The sequence below is a fragment of the Anolis sagrei genome, chromosome 8 (genome assembly GCF_037176765.1).
Source record: "Anolis sagrei isolate rAnoSag1 chromosome 8, rAnoSag1.mat, whole genome shotgun sequence".
Classification (NCBI taxonomy): Eukaryota; Metazoa; Chordata; class Lepidosauria; order Squamata; family Dactyloidae; genus Anolis; species Anolis sagrei.
Window position 1 is genome coordinate 575,001 of NC_090028.1, and position 25,711 is coordinate 600,711.

General features: G+C 48.2%; 1 protein-coding gene across 4 annotated transcripts in view; it reads right to left on the reverse strand.

Moving 5' to 3' along the window:
• Positions 1–25,711, reverse strand: part of MTSS2 (MTSS I-BAR domain containing 2) — a 69,022-nt gene that overhangs the window by 9,291 nt on the left and 34,020 nt on the right. For 2 of the 4 annotated variants that reach the window (XM_067470899.1, XM_067470898.1), the window contains exons 4-11: positions 13,108–13,192; positions 10,878–10,969; positions 9,377–9,451; positions 5,013–5,170; positions 2,435–2,542; positions 1,327–1,424; positions 331–460; positions 42–116 (exon numbers count right to left, since the gene is read on the reverse strand). In XM_067470899.1, coding sequence (XP_067327000.1) covers positions 42–116; positions 331–460; positions 1,327–1,424; positions 2,435–2,542; positions 5,013–5,170; positions 9,377–9,451; positions 10,878–10,969; positions 13,108–13,192 — 821 coding nt within the window. The remainder of the gene's footprint in view (positions 1–41; positions 117–330; positions 461–1,326; positions 1,425–2,434; positions 2,543–5,012; positions 5,171–9,376; positions 9,452–10,877; positions 10,970–13,107; positions 13,193–25,711) is intronic. The other 2 variants (XM_067470901.1, XM_067470900.1) reach the window with 1 other exon arrangement.

The window sequence follows — 25,711 nt, forward strand, 5'->3', positions numbered from 1 at the left end:
GGGCACCTGACCCCACTCCCCCCGAAAGCGCCAGGACTAACCGAGGTCGGGGAGTTGCACTCGCTCACAGACTGGCAGGTCTCGGAGGCCTCGGAAGACGCGGAGCTGGAGGACTTCTGCCCGGTCGGAGGCAAGAGCGGAGGAGGCAGCAGCAGGAGGAGAGGCAGCCAAGAGAGCCATGTGCACAGAAGGAAGGAAGGAAGGAAAGAAGAGAAGAAAGAGAAGAGAAGCCGATGAAGCAAAGCGGCAGCCACGGGCAGAGAGGGAGCAGGTGCAGGGAGCCCCCCCCCCGAGGTGCGCCCCGCCTGTGCCCGCCGCGCTCCGGCCTACCTGGCTGGTGATGTCGGAGGGCATGGGCGAGGGCGGCTTGGAGAACATGGCGTCCTGGGAGATGAAGCCCGAGTCGTGGGAGGAGACGCTGGAGAGGCGCGTGTTGGCGTTGACCGGCTGCGCCAGGCTACTGTATGGACATGCAGGGACCAGAACAAAAAAGTCAGGATCATTGGATTAAACGTTCTTGAGAAACACTATACAAACAGAACACCTTCTCTTCTTCAGGCTAAACATGCCCAGTTCCCTAAGCCGCTCCTCATAGGGCTTGTTCTCCAGACCCTTGATCATTTTAGGAGGGTGACTAAAATGATCAAGGGTCTGGAGAACAAGCCCTATGAGGAGCGGCTTAGGGAACTGGGCATGTTTAGCCTGAAGAAGAGAAGGCTGAGAGGAGATATGATGAGGGCCATGTATAAATATGTGAGAGGAAAGTCACAGGGAGGAGGAGGGAGCAAGCCTGTTTTCTGCTTCCCTGGAGACTAGGACACAATGGAACAATGCCTTGAAACTACAAGAGAGGAGATTCCACCTGAACATGAGGAAGAACTTCCTGACTGTGAGAGCCGTTCAGCAGTGGAACTCTCTGCCCCGGAGGGAGTGTGGTGGAGGGTCCTCCCTTGGAAGCTTTTAAGCAGAGGCTGGATGGCCATCTCTCAGGGGTGCTTTGAGTGCAATATTCCTGCTTCTTGGCAGAATGGGGTTGGACTGGATGATGGCCCAGGAGGTCTCTTCCAACTCTTGGATTCTATGATTCTATGACCAGCGTCCCTGGATTTTGTAATGGTTTCTGAAGCATTTTTAATGGATCGCGTATGCCTCATGGATACAGGGAGGAGACAAGGACAGAAATGGAAAGGCTAAGGACGCAGGCTGGACCAGGACGGCATTGAGTAAAGATGTGGAAAACTTGTCTTTGTTTCTTTTTTCTTCCTGTAGCGTGAGTGTATAATGTTGTGCTCTACTTCTGCAATCTAATTTCCCCCCGCGCCTCACCTGCACATGCTGGACTTGCGGGATCCGGAGCTGCTGGGCGAGGAGGGGGGCGTCTGGTAGGACCAGCTGTAGTCGGAGCCCTTCAGGTCTTTGATCACCTGCAAGCGAGGAGGCAGAGTCAGGGCCCGGGGCTCTTCCGGGGGGCCTCGGGGCTCCAAACACAGTTCTTGGACCCCCCACAATGCTGGAGGAAAGTGGGCCTCACTGATATACAAATTCAACGTAAGAACAAATCTACAGAGCCTCTCTTGTTTGTAACATGGAGACTGCCTGTATATAAAACTCTCTCACACACACATATACACATGTACACACACATATGTTTCAGATAGTATTGGGAAGGGTGTAGATAGATAGATAGGCTGGAGTTACACTTAGAAAATGTCCCTGTTCCGACTTACATGCAAATTCAGCTTATGAACAAACCTACAGAGAGCCTCTCTTGTACAAACAAGTGGGGGGGCTGCCCATATAGAAAATGTGTATTGTGTGTGTGTGTATATATGTGTATGTGTATGTGTGTGTGTATATATATATATATATATATATATATATATATACACACACACACACACACACACACACACACACACCACACATACACACGCACTAATTGTAAGACTGTAGGATCTATACAGCAATATTAAATAACCACTCACAAGCCGTTTTTGCTTTGAAATGGATATATTGCTTGTATCTCTGCAGCAAAGAAAGACACGACTGACTCCTGACACTAATATCTATATGTATGTGTACACACACTGGCTGGAGTTACACTTCGAAAGTGTCCATGTTCTGACTTGCAAACAAATTCAACTTAAGAACAAACCTACAGGACCTGTCTTGTTTGTAATGTGGGGACTGCCTGTGTACGAAAATAACTAACTGTCTATCCATCCATCCATCCATCCATCCATCTACACACACACACACACGTTTCAGATAAGATAGGGAAGATAAGCTATGGCAGGAGCCCCTCTTGTTTGTAAGGTGGGGACCGCCTGCCCCCTCCCTCTTTTCTTTCTGCATTTTCCTAAACCCCAGAGACCGCCCTTTGCCCAAAGCAGGCCTCCTTGCCCGGCTGACCCCGCCCTGCCCTGCCCCGCACCTGTTCGCTGGCCAGGGGCAGCTTGTGTGGGTCGGCCGTCAGGACCACCAGGTCGTCAATGATGCCCTGCAGGTGGGTGATCTCCCCCAGCATGGTGATCTCTCCGTTCTGCCGAAAGAGGAAGGAAAGCGTGAGAGAGGCCCACTGCCAAGGCCGACGGGTTCACCTTTGCGCCGCGCATTCCCATTGCGCAAGAGGGGAAGGAGCGCAAGGGCAGATCCAATGGTCGCTGCAGAGTGTTGCTCTTCGGCATCGTGGTGGTGGAGCATGACCACCATGAGTATCATTCACATACATGTAGGTTTACACGCTCGGATCTTGGGAGCGTTGGGACTGGCCAGCGGGCAGATCCTCTGGGGTCACCAAAAGGAGAACTGAGGCTCGTCCCTTCAAGGCTTTTCCGTTTGGAATCTGCTTTATGGGTTTTAATAGAATTTTAAAAAATACTAATGATATTTAATTCTGTTGCAATGTGTATATATGTGTGGATTTTTAATTGTACTGAAATGTTTTTAATGTAAACCTTTTTGAGAAAGCAGGGTATCAATAAATAGTAATAGTAATAATAATAATAATAATAATAATAATAAAAATAATCCTATTTGATTTGTTGTCCATCCACTCCTTCGGGCTTCATGCAAATCTGCCATTTTCCAAAATATACAATAATAATAATAATAATAATAATAATAATAATAATAATAATAATAATAATTTATTTATTTACAACATCTATATGCTGCCCTTCTCACCCCAAAGGGGACTCAGAGTGGTTTACAAGATATATATACATATAATATATTAATAATAATAATAACAATTACAACAGCAAAACAACAGAGGGGAAACAATCAGGCACATCTAATAACCTCTCAACAGTGTTACAAGAGGCTCCTCTGGGCCAACAACAACAACAACATTAGTAGAGACTCCTCTGGGCCAACAACAACAACAACAACAACAACAGTGTTACAAGAGTCTCCTCTGGGCCAGCGACAACAACATTACAAGAGGTTCCTCTGGGCCAAAGACAATAACAACAACATTACAAGAGGCTCCTCTGGACCAACGACAATAACGACCACATTAGAAGAGGCTCCTCTGGGCCAAGAACAACAACAAGGACAGTGTTGCAAGAGGCTCCTCCTCCGGGCCAAGAGAGACGGGGAAGGGGAGGAATCCCCAGAGGGGCGTCCGCCGGTCTGAGACCTTAATCCCGGGCTTGTGCGGGTGGGCCCGAGCCTAATCCAGATTACTCTAATAGGATGATGGCCAAATTACTGAAATGAAGCAAGCAGGGGCGACCCCCCTCCTGCTCCGCCCAGGAGGAAGAAGGGCAAACGCAGGAGGGTCCCTTCCCGGCCGAGGTACCAAGGCCCAAGCAGGCACCCCTCCACCTCTGCTTTCAAGGCTCACCAGAGTTAATACCTTCTAGTGTTTGCTTTTTTATGTGGGCAGTGATGACAACATACATAGACATATATGTATGTGGCCACGTCTTCAGTGGGTTTTATCTGCCTGTTAATTGTGATGTTTCCACGGCCTCGTTTTCCTTCCTTGCGTTCTGTGTTATTGTTGTGAAACTACCTTGAGGGCACTTACGGAGGAGGCTATTAGGCTCCAAGGTGGGAAGTAAACATCTGTCAGAAATATTAAAAATCAACTAGGTATTTTTAATTACAAAAATGTGAGTCAAACACCGAAAGGGTTCAATTAATGCAATGACTCTGCAAACGCTGCAGTTCTGTATAAGCAGGTGTGCCTGTAGCTTAATAACCCTCAGACTGTGAGAGGTCTCTGTGGGAGAAGGGCCTCAGTGTGTTAGTAGGCCTCAGTATGAGAAGGCCTCAGTGTTGGTTCACCTCAGTGGGAGAGAGGCCTCAGACTCAGAGAGCCCTCACTGGGAGAGGGCCTCAGTGGGGGAAAAGGCTTCAGTGTCAGATAGGCCTCAGTATGAGAAGGGTCTCATTGTGTTAGTAGGCCTCAGCATGAGAAGGCCTCAGTGTTAGTTCACCTCAGTGGGAGAGAGCCTCAGACTGTGAGAGCCCTCACTGGGAGAGGGCCTCAGTGGGGGAAAAGGCATCAGTGTGAGGTAGGCCTCAGTTTCAGATAGGCCTCAGTATGAGAAGGGCCTCATTGTGTTAGTAGGCCTCAGTATGAGAAGGCCTCGGTTCACCTCAGTGGGAGAGAGGCCTCAGACTGAGAAAGCCCTCACTGGGAGAGGGCCTCAGTGTGAGGTAGTCCTCAATGTAAGATAGGCCTCAGTATGAGAAGGCCTCAGTGTGAGTAGGCCTGGTGTGGTAAGCTTTGGTGAGGAAGCTCCAGTGTGAAGGCTGCTGTGTCTTAAAAACTACTGTGTGAGGCTCATGTGTAACTTTGGTGTCAGAGGAGGCTCTGTGAGAGCAACGCTGTTTATCTGCATGAGAAAGAAGCCCAGCGTGGAAGCAAAGAAGGAAGCGTAATGAACGTTGTGAAGAGATAAGGAGTGTCTAGAGCTTACATCCGAATAGACCTGCGTATGGCTATGAGAAGGGAGCAGCTATAGGGATTTCATTCTGGGGGAGGGAGACCCACGTACCACCACGGGCTGCAGGTAAGCAATGAAGGTGCAGAACCTCCCTCTCTCCTCGATGAGGGCCTTGCGCACGGCCTGCTTCTCCGTCTCCTCCAGGAGCAGGTACATGTCGTTGACGTCCTGCAGCGCGTTGTCCAGCTGGGGCTGCAGGTCCCCCTTCCCTGAAAAGGACACCGTCAGGGTGGGCATGGCCACGCTCCCCCCGCCAAGAGCCACAAAGCCACGCTCCAGGCGGGGAGAAGAGCAAGCCCGGCCTTCGCTCCACTGGAGCATTTGCCTTCTGCACGGGAGACAACCCCGGGCACCTTACACAACCTCGTCCCCCCTGAAGCATCAGAACACAAACCAAAGGCAGGTCCTGGCTCTGCACTCCCCGCCCCCTTCTCCACCTGTTTGGCTGCCCTGCCCTTTGCCACCAGGAATGAGGCGGCCATTGGCTGGCCAAAGGGCAGCAGCAGCAGCCTCGCCGGAAACGTCCAGCACCACGAGCCTTTCGTAGCAGGAGGGTGCCCCCCTTCTTGGAACCAAATGGATTCAAATGCTAAGAAAGGAAGTTCCCCCTGACTGTAAGAAGAGCTGTTCAGCAGTGGGACTCTCTGCCTCCAAGTCTGGTGGAGGCTCCTTCCCTTGGTCGCTTGTAAACAGAGGCAGGATGCCCATCTGTCAAGGGGGCTTTGATGCCTGAGCTCTGCGAGTGCAGCATTTTCCAGACTGAAGCAGAGAGTGTTTGAGGACCGAGACATCCGTAGGGAGACCAAGGTGCTTGTCTATAAAGCTATTCCCCTCCCAACCCTGCTCTATGCCTGCGAAACGTGGACAGTCTACAGACGTCACATGCAACTTCTGGAACAATTCCATCAGTGCTGCCTCTGGAAAATCCTACAAATCTCTTGGGAAGACAAGCGGACAAACGTCAGCATGCTGGAAGAAGCAAAGACCACCAGCATTGAAGCGATGGTCCTCCGCCATCAACTCCACTGGACCAGCCACGTTGTCCGGATGCCTGACCACCGTCTCCCAAAGCAGTTGCTCTACTCCGAACTTAAGAACGGAAAACAGAGTGTTGGTGGGCAGGAAAAGAGATTTAAAGATGGGCTCAAAGCCAACCTTAAAAACTCTGGCATAGACACTGAGAACTGGGAAGCCCTGGCCCTTGAGCACTCCATCTGGAGGTCAACTGTGACCAGCAGTGCTGCAGAATTCGAGGAGGAACGAGTGGAGGGTGAAAGAGAGAAACGTGCCAGGAGGAAGGCACGTCAAGCCAACCCCGACCTGGAAGCCAATGCCTTCACTGTGGGAGAAGATGCGGGTCAAGAATAGGGCTCCACAGCCACCTACGAACCCACAAAAATAGTCATCAAGGAAGACCATCTTACTCGTCCAACAAGGGATCGCCTAAGTAAGTAAGAGGGTGCTTTTCCTGCATGGCATTATGGGGTTGGACTAGATGGCCCTTGGGGTCTCTTCCAACTCTATCTAGGACCCTATGATTCTTCTGCTGCACCAAAGACATCTTTCTTCCTTGTTTTGGAATTCAGCCTCCCCACCCCACAGCCACCCCACGGCCACCCCTACCCCAGGAAAACAAGACCTCCGCCCCTGCCCCACATGCACCCCGCCCCAGTTCCAAGCATTAGGGGCCAGCCTCTTTGCAAAGGCCTCTTACGCACAGCGCGAGGGAGGGGGAGGCGCAGGCACTGGGTTGGAGGGGTCTGCCGAGGTGCAGCAGCCACGGGCCACGTGCAAGCGAGAGGCGCCCGGAGAGGGAGCAAGGAACGCCCCGCTGGGCCCCAGAGCTGGCCAGGGACCCCAGCCCCACTGCCCGTGGGACACCGAGGGCGCCCTCCTCCTTGTGTGCGGGAGGCCAAGCGAGAGATGACCGAGCAGCCAAGTGGAGGAGGAGGAGGAAGAGGAAGAGGAAGGACAGTGGAGGAGGGAGAGTGGCTGGCGCCCGTGGAGAGGTCCAGGAAAATGGCCAAAGCAGCAGGAGGGGAGCGTGGCCTGGGGATCCGGGGCTGAGATCCTACTCCAGAGGAATCCATCTATTCAGGGGGATCCAGAGTGATTCTCCCACCCCCCCCCAAAAAAAACCTCCAGGCTGGAATGGGAGGAAGGGGCAGCTGCGCCCAGGCCCAATGGTGGCCAGGCCCCAAAAGACAGGAATTTATGGAATTTGAGTGAAAATAGGGTTTAAAATAGGGTTGTAGCTTAAACGGGTCTCAGTCATCCAGGAATGTATGAGTTAATACAATAGTAAAGGGTAAAGGTTTCCCCTGACATGAAGTCCAGCCGTGTCCCACTCTGGGACTCTGCTGCTCATCTCCATTTCTAGGCCAAAGAGCCGGCGTTGTCCATAGACGCCTCCAAGGTCATGTGGCCAGTGGCAGGACTGCATGGAGCGCCCTTACCTTCCCGCCAAGGTGGTACCTATTGATCTATTCACAGAGCACATTGTCCTTTTCTGGTTGGTACCATGTTTTCAAACTGCTAGGTTGGCAGATGCTGGGCCTAGCAGTGGGAGCTCACCCTACTCCCTGGATTCAAACCGCCAATCTTTCAGTCAGCAAATTCAGCAGCACAGCGGTTTAACCCATTGCGCTACCGGGGGCTCCAAGTGTTTCAGTAGTTTATGAGTCAATACAACAGAGGTGTGCAAAATTTCCAGAAGGTCAGAAACGCCATTTCTGGTACCCTGGTACCAACCAGAAAAGGACAATTCTTTACCACGATGGGAACAAGTATGGATGTGATTTAAGTTTGTAATGTGTATCATTCTTGTAAATAAGGTAGAAAGAACCACTTTAGTTGAAAGCTGAATGTCTGGGTCCTTCAAGACGAGTTCTCGTGAAGGTCGAAAGGACTGAGATAAAGGCAGCTCGTTTACGATGGCTTTATCCCAATTACTTGACACAGGACAACTGTCCTGACCTATTGAGGGGCTCTCCCCACTGAGCCCCACTCCCAAGAGCATTCACTCCTTCCCTTCTGGATCTCAGCCATGGGCCCCTGACCTCCATACATCCATCCACCCATGGATCCACCCACCCACCCATCTGTCCATCCATCCATCCATCCATCCACCGGTCCATCTGTCCATCTATCCACCCACTCACCCATCCACCTGGCTGTCCATCTGTCCATCCATTCATCCATCCATCTGTCCATCCACCTGGTCACCCCTCCCTCCCTCCCTCCATCTATCCATCCACCGGGCCATCCGCCCATCCAACCACCTATCCACCTGGCCGTCTGTCCACCCACCCACCCATCCATCCATCCATCCACCTGGCCGGCCATCCATCCACCGGGCCATCCGCCCATCCAACCACCTACCCATCCATCTGGCCGTCAGTCCATCCACCCACCCACGCAAACATCCATCCATCCACCCACCCATCCACCTGGCCGTCCGTCTGTCCATCCATCCATCCATCCATCCACCGGGTCATCCGCCTATCCAACCACCCACCCATACACCTGGCCGTCCGTCCGTCCATCCACCCGGCTGGCCATTCATCTATCCATCCATCCACCTGGCCATCCATCCATCTGCCTGCTCACCCATCCATATATCCCTCCATCCATCCAAGGCAGTGGTGGTGATGGTGGCAGAGCAGAGTCCAAGAAGGAGAGTGATGGGGGGCCATACCAAGCCCAAGGGGTCAGGCCAAGGAGGTGGAGCAGGGAGGAAGAAGAGGAAGAGGAGGAAGGAAGGAAGGAAGGCCAGGATGAAGCAAGAAGAGCAGCAGCGTTTGACTTACCAAGTAGTTCTACAGGAAGAATGTGGAAGAGGAAGAGAGAGGAGGAGAAGAAGAGAAAGAGGGAGAAGAGAAAGAAGAAGAAGAAGAATGTGTGAAAGGCCGGCTGGTCTACGGAGGAGCCCTCTTCCCACCCAAGACGGGACCCCCCTCTGCCCCTCCCCAATCCCTGGGCTCTCCTTGTGGACCCCTCCCCCCTCCTTCCCCCTCCCCTCCTGGGGGCTCGTGCCTTCCCTTGGGGGGCTTTCCAAGGGGCTGATTGGGTTGTTGTAGGCATCCTCTGAGGATGCCTGCCATAGATGCAGGCAAAACATCAGGAGAGAATGCTTCTCGGACATGGCCGGCCATACAGCCCGAAAAACCTACAACATCCCAGCGATTCTGTGTTTTCAAATATGCTCATTGACCCAAGAGTGCCCAAAAGGAGGCTGAAATGGGGTCCTGGTGGTGTCCAGGCCAAGTGTTTCCTGCGAAAGGGGCAGAGATGACCCCATGGCAGGTCATGTTTTGGGGGTATGGGCTGTGGTGAAGCTTGACCAGTCACCAAGAGATGCCCAAGGGAACCCCGAGGCGCCTTCCCGCTGGCGAGAACCCCGTGCGCCCCCCTACCTTTGCGGGCTTTCTTCTGGAGCTTCAGCGTATCAGAGGACTTCTTCTTGATCTCGTGGCGGGAACGCTTGTACTCTGCAGAGGGGAGGGACCGAGGGGGAGACGCCATGAGGAGAGATCATGTTTTGTATTGATTATTTGTTATCGCTTTTGTTTATTGATGCGTTGTTGGGCTCGGCCTCATGTAAGCCGCACCGAGTCCCTTGGGGAGATGGTGGCGGGGTATAAATGAAGTATTATTATTATTATTATTAGTATTATTAGCCCTCTGCAAATAACTGGCTTCTTTTTTAATCTCATTCGGGGCCAATGGTGGTGGCCTCGCGACCCCTCCAAAATGGCCAGGCGACCCCCCTGGAGGGCGCGACCCCCAGGTTGAGAACCGCTGTTTTATGTAATTACGATGTTATTGTTTGCTGTCTGCGTTTTTTGAGTTGCATTTTCGGTTTTATACTCCTGTAATCTGTGTTTGGCCTTGGCCTCATGTAAGCCGCACCGAGTCCCCATTGGAGAGATGGTGGCAGGGTACAAATAAAGTTTGTTGTTATTATTATGCTTTCTGATTCTGCCACAGACCTCAAATCAGGAGCAGGGAAGGCAAGCTGGGTGTCATATGTCCCATAGTTGATGGTGGTTGGTGGTGGTAGACCTGGCAGTTGGTGATGGAAGGGTTAATGTAAGTCTTGGTTCTAAAGGACTGAGTAGTTTGTAAGTAACCGTTTACAGGTAAAAGCAATTAAGGGTGGAGGTGTGCAGGAGATGGGTTGCAGCTGGGTGGTACTGGATTTAAGGAGCTTACTTTGAGACTTATCTTGGGGAGAAAAGTATCAGTTGCATTTTGGTGGTGGACAATGCTGGTTTCCCCCCCAGATCTGTTGTATTTTGGTGGTGGATGCTGCTGGTTCCCCCCCCCCCCCCGGTCTGTTGGATTTTGGTGGTGGATACTGCTGGTCTTTCCCCCAGGTCTGTTGGATTTTGGTGCTGGATGTTGCTGGTTTTTCCCCCAGGTCTGTTGTATTTTGGTGGTGGATGCTGCTGGTTCCCCCCCCCCCCCCGGTCTGTTGGATTTTGGTGGTGGATGCTGCTGGTTTTTCCCCCAGGTCTGTTGTATTTTGGTGGTGGATGCTGCTGGTTTCCCCCCCAGGTCTGTTGGATTTTCGGTATCCTGACCTGTTTCCTGTAATCTTGGAATTCTGGAACCTTGAAACTTTGGACTGGCTTTTGACTATGGTATAGACTCTTGATCCCTGGACTTTGTTTATTGAACTCTCAGCATTTGACCACTGGACTGGACCCTTTGACTACAAATTAAACTGTTTGATAAAACTGGGAGTTTGATTAAACTCTACCTAAATAAGGTAGAGCCCTGGCAACGTGACACTGGGCAGGGAACCCCAGCTCCCCCCCCCCCCTTGGCCCCACTGCTGCATCCTCGAGACCCGAGGCGCCCCTTGTTCGTTGTGAGGGGTGCAACCAAAGTATATGGGCCCTCCGGCGTTACCTTTTGCGTGGTCTTTGTCCAGCTGGTTGGCCGTTTTCTTCCAGTCCTCGATGCGGTCTTGCAAGGGGTTGATGAGGCTCTCCATTAAGGCGCTGCAGGAGAGAGAAGGAAGGCCCATAAGCGGGACCCAGAAGGAGGAGAAGCCGGGCAGATGCGGGCTCCCACATTCAGCGACACACACACAGTATCTGGCACTTTTGCTGCCTCACATCACACTAGTTGGGGATGCTACGAGGTGTTGTCTGCCACATCTGGTTGGGGACAGCTGGGTGCCTTAGTCACCTGGTGACTGGATTACTGCAGCACTCTCTATGCGGGGCCGGCCTTGCAAAGTTTTTGGAAGCAGCAGGTAGGGAAACATGCAGCAGCCGGACGGGGGTCGAGTGAGAACTTTAGGGGCCAAACAACAGAGGCCTTGCAAGACCAATGCAGCCTCCCAATTTGCTTTTATTAATTAATAACTAATTAAGTATATTTATATACTGCCTTTCTCATCCCGGGTTCACAGGCAACATGTAAACACTAAGACAAACCATTCAAAGCATCTTGGTCAGCAAGTTCAGCAGCTCAGCGGTTTAACCCACTGCACTACTGGGGGCTACTTAGTAAGTATTTTTAGTAAATAATAATAATAATAATTATTATTATTATTATTATTATGTTATGATTATTTATATCCTGCTTTTTCTCTCAATGAAAAGACTCAAAGGCCTTGTGACGATGGGCTCGTGGGTCTACTTAACAAGGTTCTCCCGGCAGCACCACAGAGTGTCCTGCGGGCGGGCAGGCAGACCCCCGGACCACCCACGGGGCCAAGGCGGATGCACAGCCCACCCAAATGGAAAATGCTGAGGCCTCACAGGTGTGGTGCCACCCAACCTTCCTCTGGCCCATCTCTTCCAAAGCCTCCATATAACAGAAGTTTAGGGGTGACATTGATGACCACCTAAGGTGGTGATCCATCTTTCCTAAGGTGGGATGGGTCTCTATTGGGAGGGCTGGAGTGGCGTCTTCCTGAATGAGAGGGATGTGAGTGGTCTTGAAGGATCCCATGGCTCTGTGATGGAGCTGAGTTCGGGCAAGCCTGGGTTGCCTACGCTCCCTGGAAGGGCTTGTTCAATCGGCAATGGTCACCAAAACAACGGACACCCTCTTCAGCTGGTAGCTTAAGGCTGTGGCTCTCCTCCTGCTTCCTCACTGGCAAACCCACAAATATGCCTCCACATGGCTGTCGCCCAACATTGAGCCCCAATCCCATGAGCTTTCACTCCCTCCCTCCTGGATCTCAGCCATGGGCCCCAGACCTCCATCCACCCACCCATCCATCCACCGGTCCATCTGCCCATCTCTCCACCCACTCACCCATCCACCTGGCTGTCTGTCCGTCCGTCCATCCAGCCATCCATCCATCTGCCCATCCACCCGGTCACCCGTCCATCCACACATCCATCCATCATCCCACGCATCCATCTGTCCATCCATCCATCCACCGGTCCACCTGCCCATCTATCTACCCACTCATCCATCCACCTGGAATGGATGGTCCATCCGTCCATCCATTCATCCATCTGCCCATCCACCCGGTCAACCGTCCATCCCTCCATCCACCCAATCATCCATCATCCCACACATCCATCCACCCATCCATCCACTGGTCCATCTGCCCATCTATCCACCCACTCACCCACCCACCTGGCTGTCCGTCCGTCCGTCCGTCCGTCCATCAGTCCGTCCATCCATCCATCTGCCCGGTCACCCATCCATCCCTCCCTCCACCCACCCACCCACCCACCCACCCATCCACCCACCCACCCATCCATCCATCATCCCACGCATCCATCCACCCATCTGTCCATCTATCCGCTCAGCCATCCGTCCATCCATCCATCCACCGGTCCATCTGCCCATCTATCCACCTACTCACCCATCCACCTGGCTGTCTGTCCATCCCTCCATCCATCCACCCGGCCGGCCATCCATCCATCCATCCAACCACCCACCCATCCACCTGGCCGTCCGTCTGTCCCTCCACCCATCCATCCACCCGGCCGGCCATCTATCCACCTGGCCATCCGTCCGTCTGTCCATATATCCATCCATTCAACCAAGGCTGAGGTGGTGATGGTGGCAGAGCAGAGTCCCAGAAAGAGAGTGATGGGGGGCCATTCCAAGCCCAAGGGGCTGGCAAACCCACCAACACGCCTCCACATGGCTGGCGCCCAACACTTACTTGGTAAAGTGCCTCAGCTTGGTCTCGATGCTCCGGTGCCTCATGCACATCCGGGTCAGGGCGGAGCCAATGTCTCTCGTGGCCCCTAAAAGGAGAAAAGCCATTAGGGTCCCTCATGAGAATGGGGAATGGAGGGTGTAAGCTGCAATGCTACCAGAATGCATTTCTTCGATTTTCTGGCATTCTTGTTTTAATTGTCATCATTTCCAAAGTGTTGTGAGTTTTCCAGGCTGTACGGCCATGTTCCAGAAGCATTCTCTCCTGACATTTCGCCCACATCTATGGCAGGCATCCGCAGAGGTTGTCAGGTCTGTTGGAAACTAGACCTCACCACAGTCTTCACAACCTTTGAGGATGCCTGCCATAGATGTGGGAGAAACATCAGGAGAGAATGCTTCTGGATCATGGAAAAATCACAGCAACCCAGTGATTCTGGCCATGAAAGCCTTCGACAACACATTATTTCCAAAGTGTACACATTATAACATAACTATCGACATATAAATACACCAATCAGCAGTAGAAATTTGAATGCTTTATGTTGGGATGGAAAGTTGTCTTTCAAAGAAGATACACGTGTTTTACTATTATTAGAAAGTGCAAAATTACTACTGCTAATTGGTGGCTTTATATACCCATAGTTATGTTAGAGTTTTGTTGTAGGTTTTTTCGGGCTATATGGCCATGTTCTAGAAGCATTCTCTCCTGACGTTTCGCCTGCATCTATGGCAGGCATCCTCAGAGGTAGTGAGGTCTTATAATTATGTTACGATGCGTACACTTTGGAAATATTAATCATAATCGTAATATGAAGAATTATACACACACATATATATACACACACATATAAAACATTTATCATAATCTTGCTCTTTTTTCGGTTACTGTATTTTTAGTCAACATACCATAACCATGACCAAATAAATAAATAAATAAAATTAAAGTAAAATAAAAATAAAATAGTAAAAATTCTCGCCGTCCAGAAACGCTAGTCAAAGATTCCTAGCTGCTGCAATGGCGGCGGACGAAAGGATCTGAGGAAGTAGCCCCTCCCACTGGCTATATATATACTCTGAAGGGGAGAGTGGGCGGGGCTACTACCTAAAAGTGTCAAATAAGTTTTCTAGAAGATTCTGAACTGTCTGCGCAGGCGCAGGAAATACCATATGTGCGATTCACAGGGAACACGATGGGGAAAAAACATGTATCATAATTTTGCTCCTTTTTCGGTTGATGTATTTTTAGTCAACGTACCATAACCACGACCAAATAAATAAATAAATAAAATTAAAGTAAAATAAAAATAAAATAGTAAAAATTCACATAGTTCAGAAACGCTAGTCAAAGATGAAGAAAAACGAGGGAAGATTCCTAGCGGCGGCAATGGCGGTGGATGAAAGGATTTGGCTATATATATACTCTCAAGGGGAGAGTGGGCGGGGCTACCGCCTAAAAGTGTCGAATAAGTTTTCTAGAAGATTCTGAGCTGTCTGTGCAAGTGCAGGAAATACCATATGTGTGATTCACAGGGACCACGATGGGGAAAAAAATATTTATCATAATCTTGCTCTTCTTTCGGTTGATAATTTTTAGTCACTTGACATCATTCCAGGCCAGTCTTTCAATATTGAAAGCATTTCAAATAAAGTGTTAGGGATCGGTATGTGTGTGCCTTCAAGTCAATGGTTCACTTATGGCAGGCATAGGCCAACTTTGGCCCTCCGTCCAGGTGTTTTGGACCTCAACTTCCACAATTCCTAACAGCTGGTAGGCGACCCCGTGAATTCCACAGCAAGGAAGGAAGGAAGGAAGGAGGCAATGGTCTTCCCTTACTCCCTCGGCAAAGGTGTGTGGCCATGCTCCTGAGTGTGGTACCAGCCAAGCAACACATTCATGCGCACCTCATTCCTCCTCTCCCTCTCCAGCCGCCCCGCGGTCCAGATGGCCCGGATACCAGGAGTCCCGGAAAGAGGCGGAAGCCATCTGCCGCCCAGGGAAGCCAGCCAGCTCCATGCAGTGGCGCCAAAGCCGGCTCAGAGAGCCACAGGCCCAGGGAAGGAGATGCGCAAAGGAGGTGCACCGCTCTGCGATAATGCATGGCTTCCACCAAGCACAAATATCTTTAAATGGAGCTGCATTATGCACATTATTATTATTATTATTTGCCAATACATCACACAGTCCTAGAACCTTGGGAAGTGTCTGATGTATGATCCAATACAACAACCAGCAGAGTGTCTGCTGTGGACTCATCCTGTTGTGTTTCTAATAATAATAATAATAATAATAATAATAATAATAATAATAATACATCACACAGTCCTAGACATTTGGGAAGGGTCTGACATGTGATCCAATACAACAGCCAGCAGAGTGTCACTGTGGACTCATCTTGTTGTGTTTCTAATAATAATAATAATAATAATAATAATAATAATAATAATAATAATACATCACACAGTCCTAGACACTTGGGGAGTGTCCGACTTGTGATCCAATACAACAACCAGCAGAGTGTCTGCTGTGGACTCATCCTGTTGTGTTTCTAATAATAATAATAATAATAATAATAATAATAATAATAATAATACATCACACAGTCCTAGACATTTGGGAAGGGTCTGACATGTGATCCAATACAACAGCCAGCAGAGTGTCACTGTGGACTCATCTTGTTGTGTTTCTAATAATAATAATAATAATAATAATAATAATAATAATAATAATAATACATCACACAGTCCTAGACACTTGGGGAGTGTCCGACTTGTGATCCAATACAACAACCAGCAGAGTGTCTGCTGTGGACTCATCCTGTTGTGTTTCTAATAATAATAATAATAATAATAATAATAATAATAATAATAATACATCACACAGTCCTAGACACTTGGGGAGTGTCCGACTTGTGATCCAATACAACAACCAGCAGAGTGTCTGCTGTGGACTCATCCTGTTGTGTTTCTAATAATAATAATAATAATAATAATAATAATAATAATAATAATAATAATACATCACACAGTCCTAGACATTTGGGAAGGGTCTGACATGTGATCCAATACAACAGCCAGCAGAGTGTCACTGTGGACTCATCTTGTTGTGTTTCTAATAATAATAATAATAATAATAATAATAATAATAATAATAATAATAATAATAATACATCACACAGTCCTAGACACTTGGGGAGTGTCCGACGTGTGATCCAATACAACAACCAGCAGAGTGTCTGCTGTGGACTCATCCTGTTGTGTTTCTAATAATAATAATAATAATAATAATAATAATAATACATCACACAGTCCTAGACATTTGGGAAGGGTCTGACATGTGATCCAATACAACAGCCAGCAGAGTGTCACTGTGGACTCATCTTGTTGTGTTTCTAATAATAATAATAATAATAATAATAATAATAATAATAATAATACAATATCACAGAGTCCTAGACACTTGGGGAGTGTCCGACTTGTGATCCAATACAACAGCCAGCAGAGTGTCTGCTGTGGACTCATCTTGTTGTGTTTCTAATAATAATAATAATAATAATAATAATAATAATAATAATAATACATCACACAGTCCTAGACATTTGGGAAGGGTCTGACATGTGATCCAATACAACAGCCAGCAGAGTGTCACTGTGGACTCATCTTGTTGTGTTTCTAATAATAATAATAATAATAATAATAATAATAATAATAATAATAATACATCACACAGTCCTAGACACTTGGGGAGTGTCCGACGTGTGATCCAATACAACAACCAGCAGAGTGTCTGCTGTGGACTCATCCTGTTGTGTTTCTAATAATAATAATAATAATAATAATAATAATAATAATACATCACACAGTCCTAGACATTTGGGAAGGGTCTGACATGTGATCCAATACAACAGCCAGCAGAGTGTCACTGTGGACTCATCTTGTTGTGTTTCTAATAATAATAATAATAATAATAATAATAATAATAATAATAATACATCACACAGTCCTAGACACTTGGGGAGTGTCCGACTTGTGATCCAATACAACAACCAGCAGAGTGTCACTGTGGACTCATCTTGTTGTGTTTCTAATAATAATAATAATAATAATAATAATAATAATAATAATACATCACACAGTCCTAGACATTTGGGAAGGGTCTGACATGTGATCCAATACAACAGCCAGCAGAGTGTCACTGTGGACTCATCTTGTTGTGTTTCTAATAATAATAATAATAATAATAATAATAATAATACATCACACAGTCCTAGACACTTGGGGAGTGTCCGACTTGTGATCCAATACAACAACCAGCAGAGTGTCTGCTGTGGACTCATCCTGTTGTGTTTCTAATAATAATAATAATAATAATAATAATAATAATAATAATAATAATAATACATCACACAGTCCTAGACATTTGGGAAGGGTCTGACATGTGATCCAATACAACAGCCAGCAGAGTGTCACTGTGGACTCATCTTGTTGTGTTTCTAATAATAATAATAATAATAATAATAATAATAATACAATATCACAGAGTCCTAGACACTTGGGGAGTGTCCGACTTGTGATCCAATACAACAGCCAGCAGAGTGTCACTGTGGACTCATCTTGTTGTGTTTCTAATAATAATAATAATAATAATAATAATAATAATACAATATCACAGAGTCCTAGACACTTGGGGAGTGTCCGACTTGTGATCCAATACAACAGCCAGCAGAGTGTCACTGTGGACTCATCTTGTTGTGTTTCTAATAATAATAATAATAATAATAATAATAATAATAATAATAATAATACATCACACAGTCCTAGACATTTGGGAAGGGTCTGACATGTGATCCAATACAACAGCCAGCAGAGTGTCACTGTGGACTCATCTTGTTGTGTTTCTAATAATAATAATAATAATAATAATAATAATAATACATCACACAGTCCTAGACACTTGGGGAGTGTCCGACGTGTGATCCAATACAACAGCCAGCAGAGTGTCTGCTGTGGACTCATCTTGTTGTGTTTCTAATAATAATAATAATAATAATAATAATAATAATAATAATACATCACACAGTCCTAGACATTTGGGAAGGGTCTGACATGTGATCCAATACAACAGCCAGCAGAGTGTCACTGTGGACTCATCTTGTTGTGTTTCTAATAATAATAATAATAATAATAATAATAATAATACATCACACAGTCCTAGACATTTGGGAAGGGTCTGACATGTGATCCAATACAACAGCCAGCAGAGTGTCACTGTGGACTCATCTTGTTGTGTTTCTAATAATAATAATAATAATAATAATAATAATAATAATAATACAATATCACAGAGTCCTAGACACTTGGGGAGTGTCCGACTTGTGATCCAATACAACAGCCAGCAGAGTGTCTGCTGTGGACTCATCTTGTTGTGTTTCTAATAATAATAATAATAATAATAATAATAATAATAATAATAATAATAATACATCACGCAGTCCTAGACACTTGGGAAGTGTCCGACGTGTGATCCAATACAACAGCCAGCAGAGTGTCTGCTGAGGACTCATCCTGTTGTACTACTACTACTACTACTACTACTACTAATAATACTACATCACACAGTCCTAGACACTTGGAAAGTGTCCGACGTGTGATCCAATACAACAGCCAGCGGAGTGTCTGCTGTGGACTCATCTTGTTGTGTTTCTAATAATAATAATAATAATAATAATAATAATAATAATAATCCTAGACCCTTGGGAAGTGTCCAACGTGTGATCCAATGCAACAGCCAGCAGAGTGTCTGCTGTGGACTCATCTTGTTGTGTTTCTAATAATAATAATAATAATAATAATAATAATAATATTAACAACAATGGCGGCTGTGTGTGTGTGTGTGTGTGTTTATAGGCATCACTTCTCCCTTCTTCCAATAATTATTTAGTTTTTTTTATGCCCAGGAAGGGAGGGTTTATGAGCCTCCTGCCATAGGACAGTTTACCCAACTCAGGAACGACAAGAGCTTTAGGTATATGCTTTCTACTCTGAACTCGTCTTGCCCGGGCTGTGCTGCGCCCTGCTCGACACCAATATCCACCAAACCCACAGGCTGTGGTGCTGGCGCATATTTTCGGAGCCTTTAAAAAGTGGAGATGCTGAGGTCAACGGCAATGGCTTAACCCGCCATTAAGGGACATATTTAAATCCCTATATTCCTATTTTTATTGCCTGCTGTGTTTAAGTACCTGATGGAACGTGTTTCTGTTAGTGCAGGTCTGGGCCAACTTGAGCCCACCCTCCAGGTGTTTTGGACTTCAACTCCCAGGATTCCTAACAGTCCAAAACACCTGGCAGGAGGGCCCAAGTTGGCCCAGGCCTGTGTTTGTAGGATTGGGAAGGAGGAAGATCTCTCCCAAGTGCTCCCTTCCATTCATGAAAATGATTCTGCAGCAATGGAAGACAGACCATCCATAGCACATCTGTGGGCATGCACAGGGCGCATACCCTAAACTGCAGTAGTAATGCATGTTGACACCACTTTAACTGCCTTGCACCCAAGCTAGGTGCAAGACAGTTTAACTGCCTTGCATCCTCCACATTTTGGGGATCTGACAGGATGCAGTGGAACTGAGCATAGTGCCTAGATCTAGGGAAGTCATGCTCCCCATGCTCTATTCTGCTCTGGTTAGACCACTTTACCTGGAATATTGTGTCAAATTCTGGGCACCACAATTCAAGAGAGATATTGACAAGCTGGAATGTGTCCAGAGGAGAGCAACTAAAATGATCAAGAGTCTGGAGAACAAGCCCTATGAGGAGCGGCTTAAAGAGTTGGGCATGTTCAGCCTGAAGAAGAGAAGGCTGAGAGAAGACATGATAGCCATGTATAAATATGTGAGAGGAAGCCACAGGGAGGAGGAGGGAGCAAGCTTGTTTACTACTTCCATGGAGATTAAGACAAGGAACAATGGCTTCAAACTACAAGAAAGGAGATTCCACCTGAACATGAGGAAGAACTTCCTGACTGTGAGAGCCGTTCAGCAGTGGAACTCTCTGCCCCGGAGGGAGTGTGGTGGAGGCTCCTTCTTTGGAAGCTTTCAAACAGAGGCTGGATGGCCATCTGTCAGGTGTGATTTGAATGCAATATTCTTGCTTCTTGGCAGAACGGGGTTGGACTGGGTGATGGCCCAGGAGGTTTCTTCCAACTCTTTGATTCTAGGATTCTATGATGAACAACTGCACTGCATCCTGTCAGATCCCCAAAATCTGGAGGAAAGCAAGAGTCATCGCCATCTTGAAGCCAGGCAAAGACCGTCATGATCCAAAAAGCTACAGACCCATCTCCCTGTTGTGCCACCTCTACAAAGTTCTGGAGAGACTTATTTTGCATAGAATTATGGAGAAAATAGACCCCTGTCTGATCCCACAGCAAGCTGGCTTCAGGAAAGGCAAAAGCTGCACATCGCAAGTGCTGAACCTGACTCAGCACAGAGAAGATGGCTTTGAAAGGCAGCAGATCACAGGAGCTGTCTTCATAGACCTGTCAGCAGCCTATGAGACTGTGAACCACCACTGCTTCCTCCTGAGAAAAATGTATAATATCATAAAGGACGACCACCTCACCCGCCTCATAGGAAACCTGCTACAAAACAGGAGCTTTTTGTTGAGTTCCAGGACCAGAGAAGCAGAAGAACGGCCTGCCTCAGGGGAGTGTGCTTGCTCCATCCATGTTCAACATCTACACAAATGACCAGCCACTGCCAGAAGGGACAGAGAGCTTCATCTATGCTGATGATCGTGCCATCACCACACAAGGAAATCAGCTACAGAACAGGAGCTTTTTTGTTGAGTTCCAGGGCCAGAGAAGCAGATGGCGGAAACAGAAGAACGGCCTGCCTCAGGGGAGTGTGCTTGCTCCACCCATGTTCAACATCTAAATAAATGACCAGCCACTGCCAGAAGCTATGGAACATAGAGGCACCCACAGAGGCTTGCTTGTGTGGAACAAAGGGATGGGTGATGCCACTGTGGGCTTTAATGCACGATGATCCACAGGCGCGATGCCATTTACGCCATTCCCTGCGGCATATTATAAACAGAGTGCGCTGCCCTGAAGAACACTTTGCGTGCATGCACAGTGCAATGTATACCTGCTTGTGGCACACCCAGGGGCTTTTTGTGGCCAAGCCAGATGCATGTGAGGAGCGGAGATGCCCTGCGCATGCCCAGGATGCCTTTCGCATGTTCTGGCAATGCGCAGAAGCCTCTCCTTTTGCTCGCTTGCTAGGCTGACGCACAAGGAAACCAGGCATGCCAAAAGGGCAAGTGGTGGGGAAAGCCCTCTCCTGCAGAACCAGGTTTGCATGCATGCATGCACACGCGTGTACACTCCCCCTCGCCACTCGCTGCCGCCCAGCCCCCTCCTGACCTCCTTTCCTCTCAGCTGACTTCTCCCTTTGGAAGCATGGCTCCGCCGCCGATACCGCTGCTGCCTGGCAATAATCGCAGCCCACATCTGTCGCCACGGCTTCCCTTAAACCCAAAGCCCTTCGCAGGGAATTCTGGCAGCAGCAAGGGGGGGGGGGAGGCCAGAAGGACAGAGGCTCTGACCGCGACCCTTTGGAGCAACGCAGGCTTGACCACTGGGCTATGAAGGGGAGTGGGTGTCCCCTCTTGCATCCCTTTCAGGGATCTCCAACAATGTCTGAAGCATCCGTGCCTGCTCTGGCTTGGCTCGCAACTGCAGACCGTGCCCTTGAACTCTCCCAAAATGCAACACAAACAGAAAAAAGCAACGACAATGACGAATGAGGACAACTACCACCCTAACAACAGATAGATGTCCAACCTTAGAAATACAGTTCTAATGGACATGTGGTCACACACCTAGAATCCTAGAGTTGGAAGAGACCTGGTGGGCCATCATCCAGTCTAACCCTTCTGCCGAGAAGCAGGAAAATCGCCTTCAAAGCACCCCCAAAAGTTGGCCATCCAGCCTCTGCTTCAAAGCTTCCATAGAAGGAGCATCCACCACACTCCAAGGCAGAGAGTTCCACTGCTGAACATAGAATCCTAGAGTTGGAAGAGACTTGGTGGGTCATCCAGTTCAACCTCATTCCGCCGAGAAGCAGGAAAATCACCTTCAAAGCACCCCCAAAAGATGGCCATCCAGCCTCTGCTTTAAAGCCTCCATAGAAGAAGCATCCACCACACTCCAGGGCAGAGAGTTCCACTGCTGAACATAAAATCCTAGAGTTGGAAGAGACCTGGTGGGCCATCCAGTCCAACCCCATTCTAACAAGAAGCAGGAAAATCGCCTTCAAAGCACCCCCAAAAGATGACCATCCAGCCTCTGCTTCAAAGCTTCCATAGAAGAAGCCTCCACCACACTCCAGGGCAGAGAGTTCCACTGCTGAACATAGAATCATAGAATCACAGAGTTGGAAGAGACCTGGTGGGCCATCCAGTCCAACTCCATTCTGCCGAGAAGCAGGAAAATCACATTCAAAGCACCCCCCAAAAGACGGCCATCCAGCCTCTGCTTCAAAGCCTCCATAGAAGGAGCCTCCACCACACTTCAGGGGAGAGAGTTCCACTGCTGAACTTAGAATCCTAGAGTTGCAAGAGACTTGGTGGGTCATCCAGTTCAACCTCATTCCACCGAGAAGCAGGAAAATCGCCTTCAAAGCACCCCCAAAAGATGGCCATCCAGCCTCTGCTTCAAAGCCTCCATAGAAGAAGCATCCACCACACTCCAGGGCAGAGAGTTCCACTGCTGAACGGCTCTCACAGTCAGGAAGTTCTTCCTCATGTTCAGATGGAATCTCCTTTCTTGTGGTTTGAAGCCATTGTTCCATTGCGCCCTAGTCTCCAGGGAAGCAGAAAACAAGCTTGCTCCCTCCTCCTCCTCCCTGTGGCTTCCTCTCACATATTTATACATGGCTATCATGTCTCCTCTCAGCCTTCTCTTCTTCAGGCTAAACATGCCCAGCTCCTTAAGCCGCTCCTCATAGGGCTTGTTCTCCAGACACTTGATCATTTTAGTCGCCCTCCTCTGGACACAGTATTCCAGCTTGTCAATATCTCTCTTGAATTGTGGGGCCCAGAATTGGACACAATATTCCAGGTGTGGTGTAACCAAAGCTTAATAGAGCATGGGGAGCATGACTTCCCTGGATCTAGACACTATTGATCTGCTCCTGTTGATGCAGGCCAAAATCCCATTGGCTTTTTTTGCCGCCACATCACATTCCTGGCTCATGTTCCCCTTCCTCCCCACGAGGACTCCAAGATCTTTTCCACACGTCCTGCCCTTGAGCCAGGCCTCGTTGTCCCCCATTTTGTATCTTTGCATTTCGTTTTTCCTGCCAAAGTGGAGTATCTTGCCTTTGTCACTGTTGAACTTCATTTTGTTAGTTTTGGCCCATCTCTCTAGTCTGTCAAGATCGTTTTGAATCCTGCTCCTGTCCTCTGGAGTCTTGGCTCTCCCTCCCAATTTGGTGTCGTCTGCAAACTTGATGATCATGCCTTCTAGCCCTTCATCTAAGTCATGAAACAATATCCTGAACATCTTGAACTCAGCCAACATGCAACACAAACAGAAAAAGAAATGACGATGATGAGTGATGACGACTATCGCCCTAAAAACAGATAGATGTCCAATGTTTTCATAGAATCCTAGAGTTGGAAGAGACCTCATGGGCCATCCAGTCCAACCCTATTCTGCCAAGAAGCAGGAATATTCTTCTGCAAAGGTGTTTAGCGTGGCTTGTAGATCTTCCTCTGAATGCGCACAGATGATGTTGTCATCAGCATACTGGAGTTCTATAACAGATGTTGTTGTGACGTTGGTGGAAATCATCTATCGGACAGATGGCAAGCTGTTTAACCTCAGCAGACTGAAAGCCAAAACCAAGGTTACAACAACATCTGTTATAGAACTCCAACATTGGACATCTATCTATTTGTAGGGTGATAGTTGTCATCACTCGTCATCGTCAGTTCTTTTTCTGACGTCACATGCAACTCCTAGAACGATTCCATCAGTGCTGCCTCCGGAAAATCCTGCAAATCTCTTGGGAAGACAGGCGGACAAACGTCAGCGTGCTGGAAGAAGCAAAGACCACCAGCATTGAAGCAATGGTCCTCTGCCACCAACTCCGCTGGACCGGCCACATTGTCCGGATGCCTGACCACCGTCTCCCAAAGCAGTTGCTCTACTCCGAACTCAAGAACAGAAAGCGGAACGTTGGTGGGCAGGAAAAGAGATTGAAAGATGGGCTCAAAGCCAACCTTAAAAACTCTGGCATAGACACTGAGAACTGGCCCTTGAACGCTCCAGTTGGAGGTCAGCTGTGACCAGCAGTGCTGCAGAATTTGAGGAGGCACGAATGGAGGACAAAAGAGAGAAACGTGCCAAGAGGAAGGCGCGTCAAGCCAACCCCGACTGAGACCGCCGTCCACCTGGAAACCAATGCCCACACTGCGGAAGAAGATGCAGAGCAAGAATAGGGCTCCACAGCCACATACGAACATAATGGAAGACGATTTTACTCGTCCAACGAGGGATCGCCTAAGTAAGTAAAGTAAGTTTGGCTTTCAGTCTGCTGAGGTTAAACAGCTTGCCATCTGTCCGAGAGATGATTTCCATTCCGGTGAGAAGCTTCCCATCAATAAGGTGAAGTCTCATAGCGATGAAGATGGAGAATAGAGTTGGGGCAAGAACACATCATCCCTGTTTGACACCCGATTCCACCTTAAATGGGTCACTTTGGGAGCCACTGCTGTCCAAGACTGTTGCCATCATGTCATCATGGAGGAGCCGCAGGATGTTCACAAATTTGTTTGGCCACCTCATTTTTTGGAGGATGGTCCAGAGAGCGCTGCCATTCACGGTGTCAAATGCCTTTGCAAGGTCGATGAATGCCATGGACAGAGGCATGCAGGGATGGAAAGGCATGGGCAGTTCATTTGAAGCAGTGGGTGGAAACCCACCAAAACAGAGGCACAAAGAGGTTGCTGGGTTTGCTTGACGCCGTTTCGTGTCGTGTTGCAGGGACAAGTGAGGCAGCTGCTTCCTTTGAGTGGCCTGTATTCTTCAAACTGGCTTCTCAGCACTTCTCATTTCTATGACTTTTGCTGCCTTTGAGCCGGCTACGCAGCTGCTTCGTGCGAGCAAGATGCATTACACACATTTGCTTTTGAGTCCATGTGATTTCTGATCTGCTTTCTTTATTTCTGAATAGGCATCGTATCAAAGATTTGGAAGGGACCCCCAAAGGCCATCCAGTCCAGCCCCGTCCTTAACTAGGAGTCATTTGTCAGTTGAATGTTTGCAACTCGGGAATAGCCTGTATATATGTGTGTGTGTGAGAGAGAGAGAATATATATATTTATGAGAGATAGGCATAGTATTAAAGATTTGGAAGGGACCCCCAAAGGCCATCCAGTCCAGCCCCGTCCTTAACTAGGAGTCATTTGTCAGTCAAATGTTTGTAACTCAGGAACAGCCTGTATATGTGTGTGTGTGTGTGTGTGTGAGAGAGAGAGAATATATATATTTATGAGAGATAGGCATAGTATTAAAGATTTGGAAGGGAACCCCAAAGGCC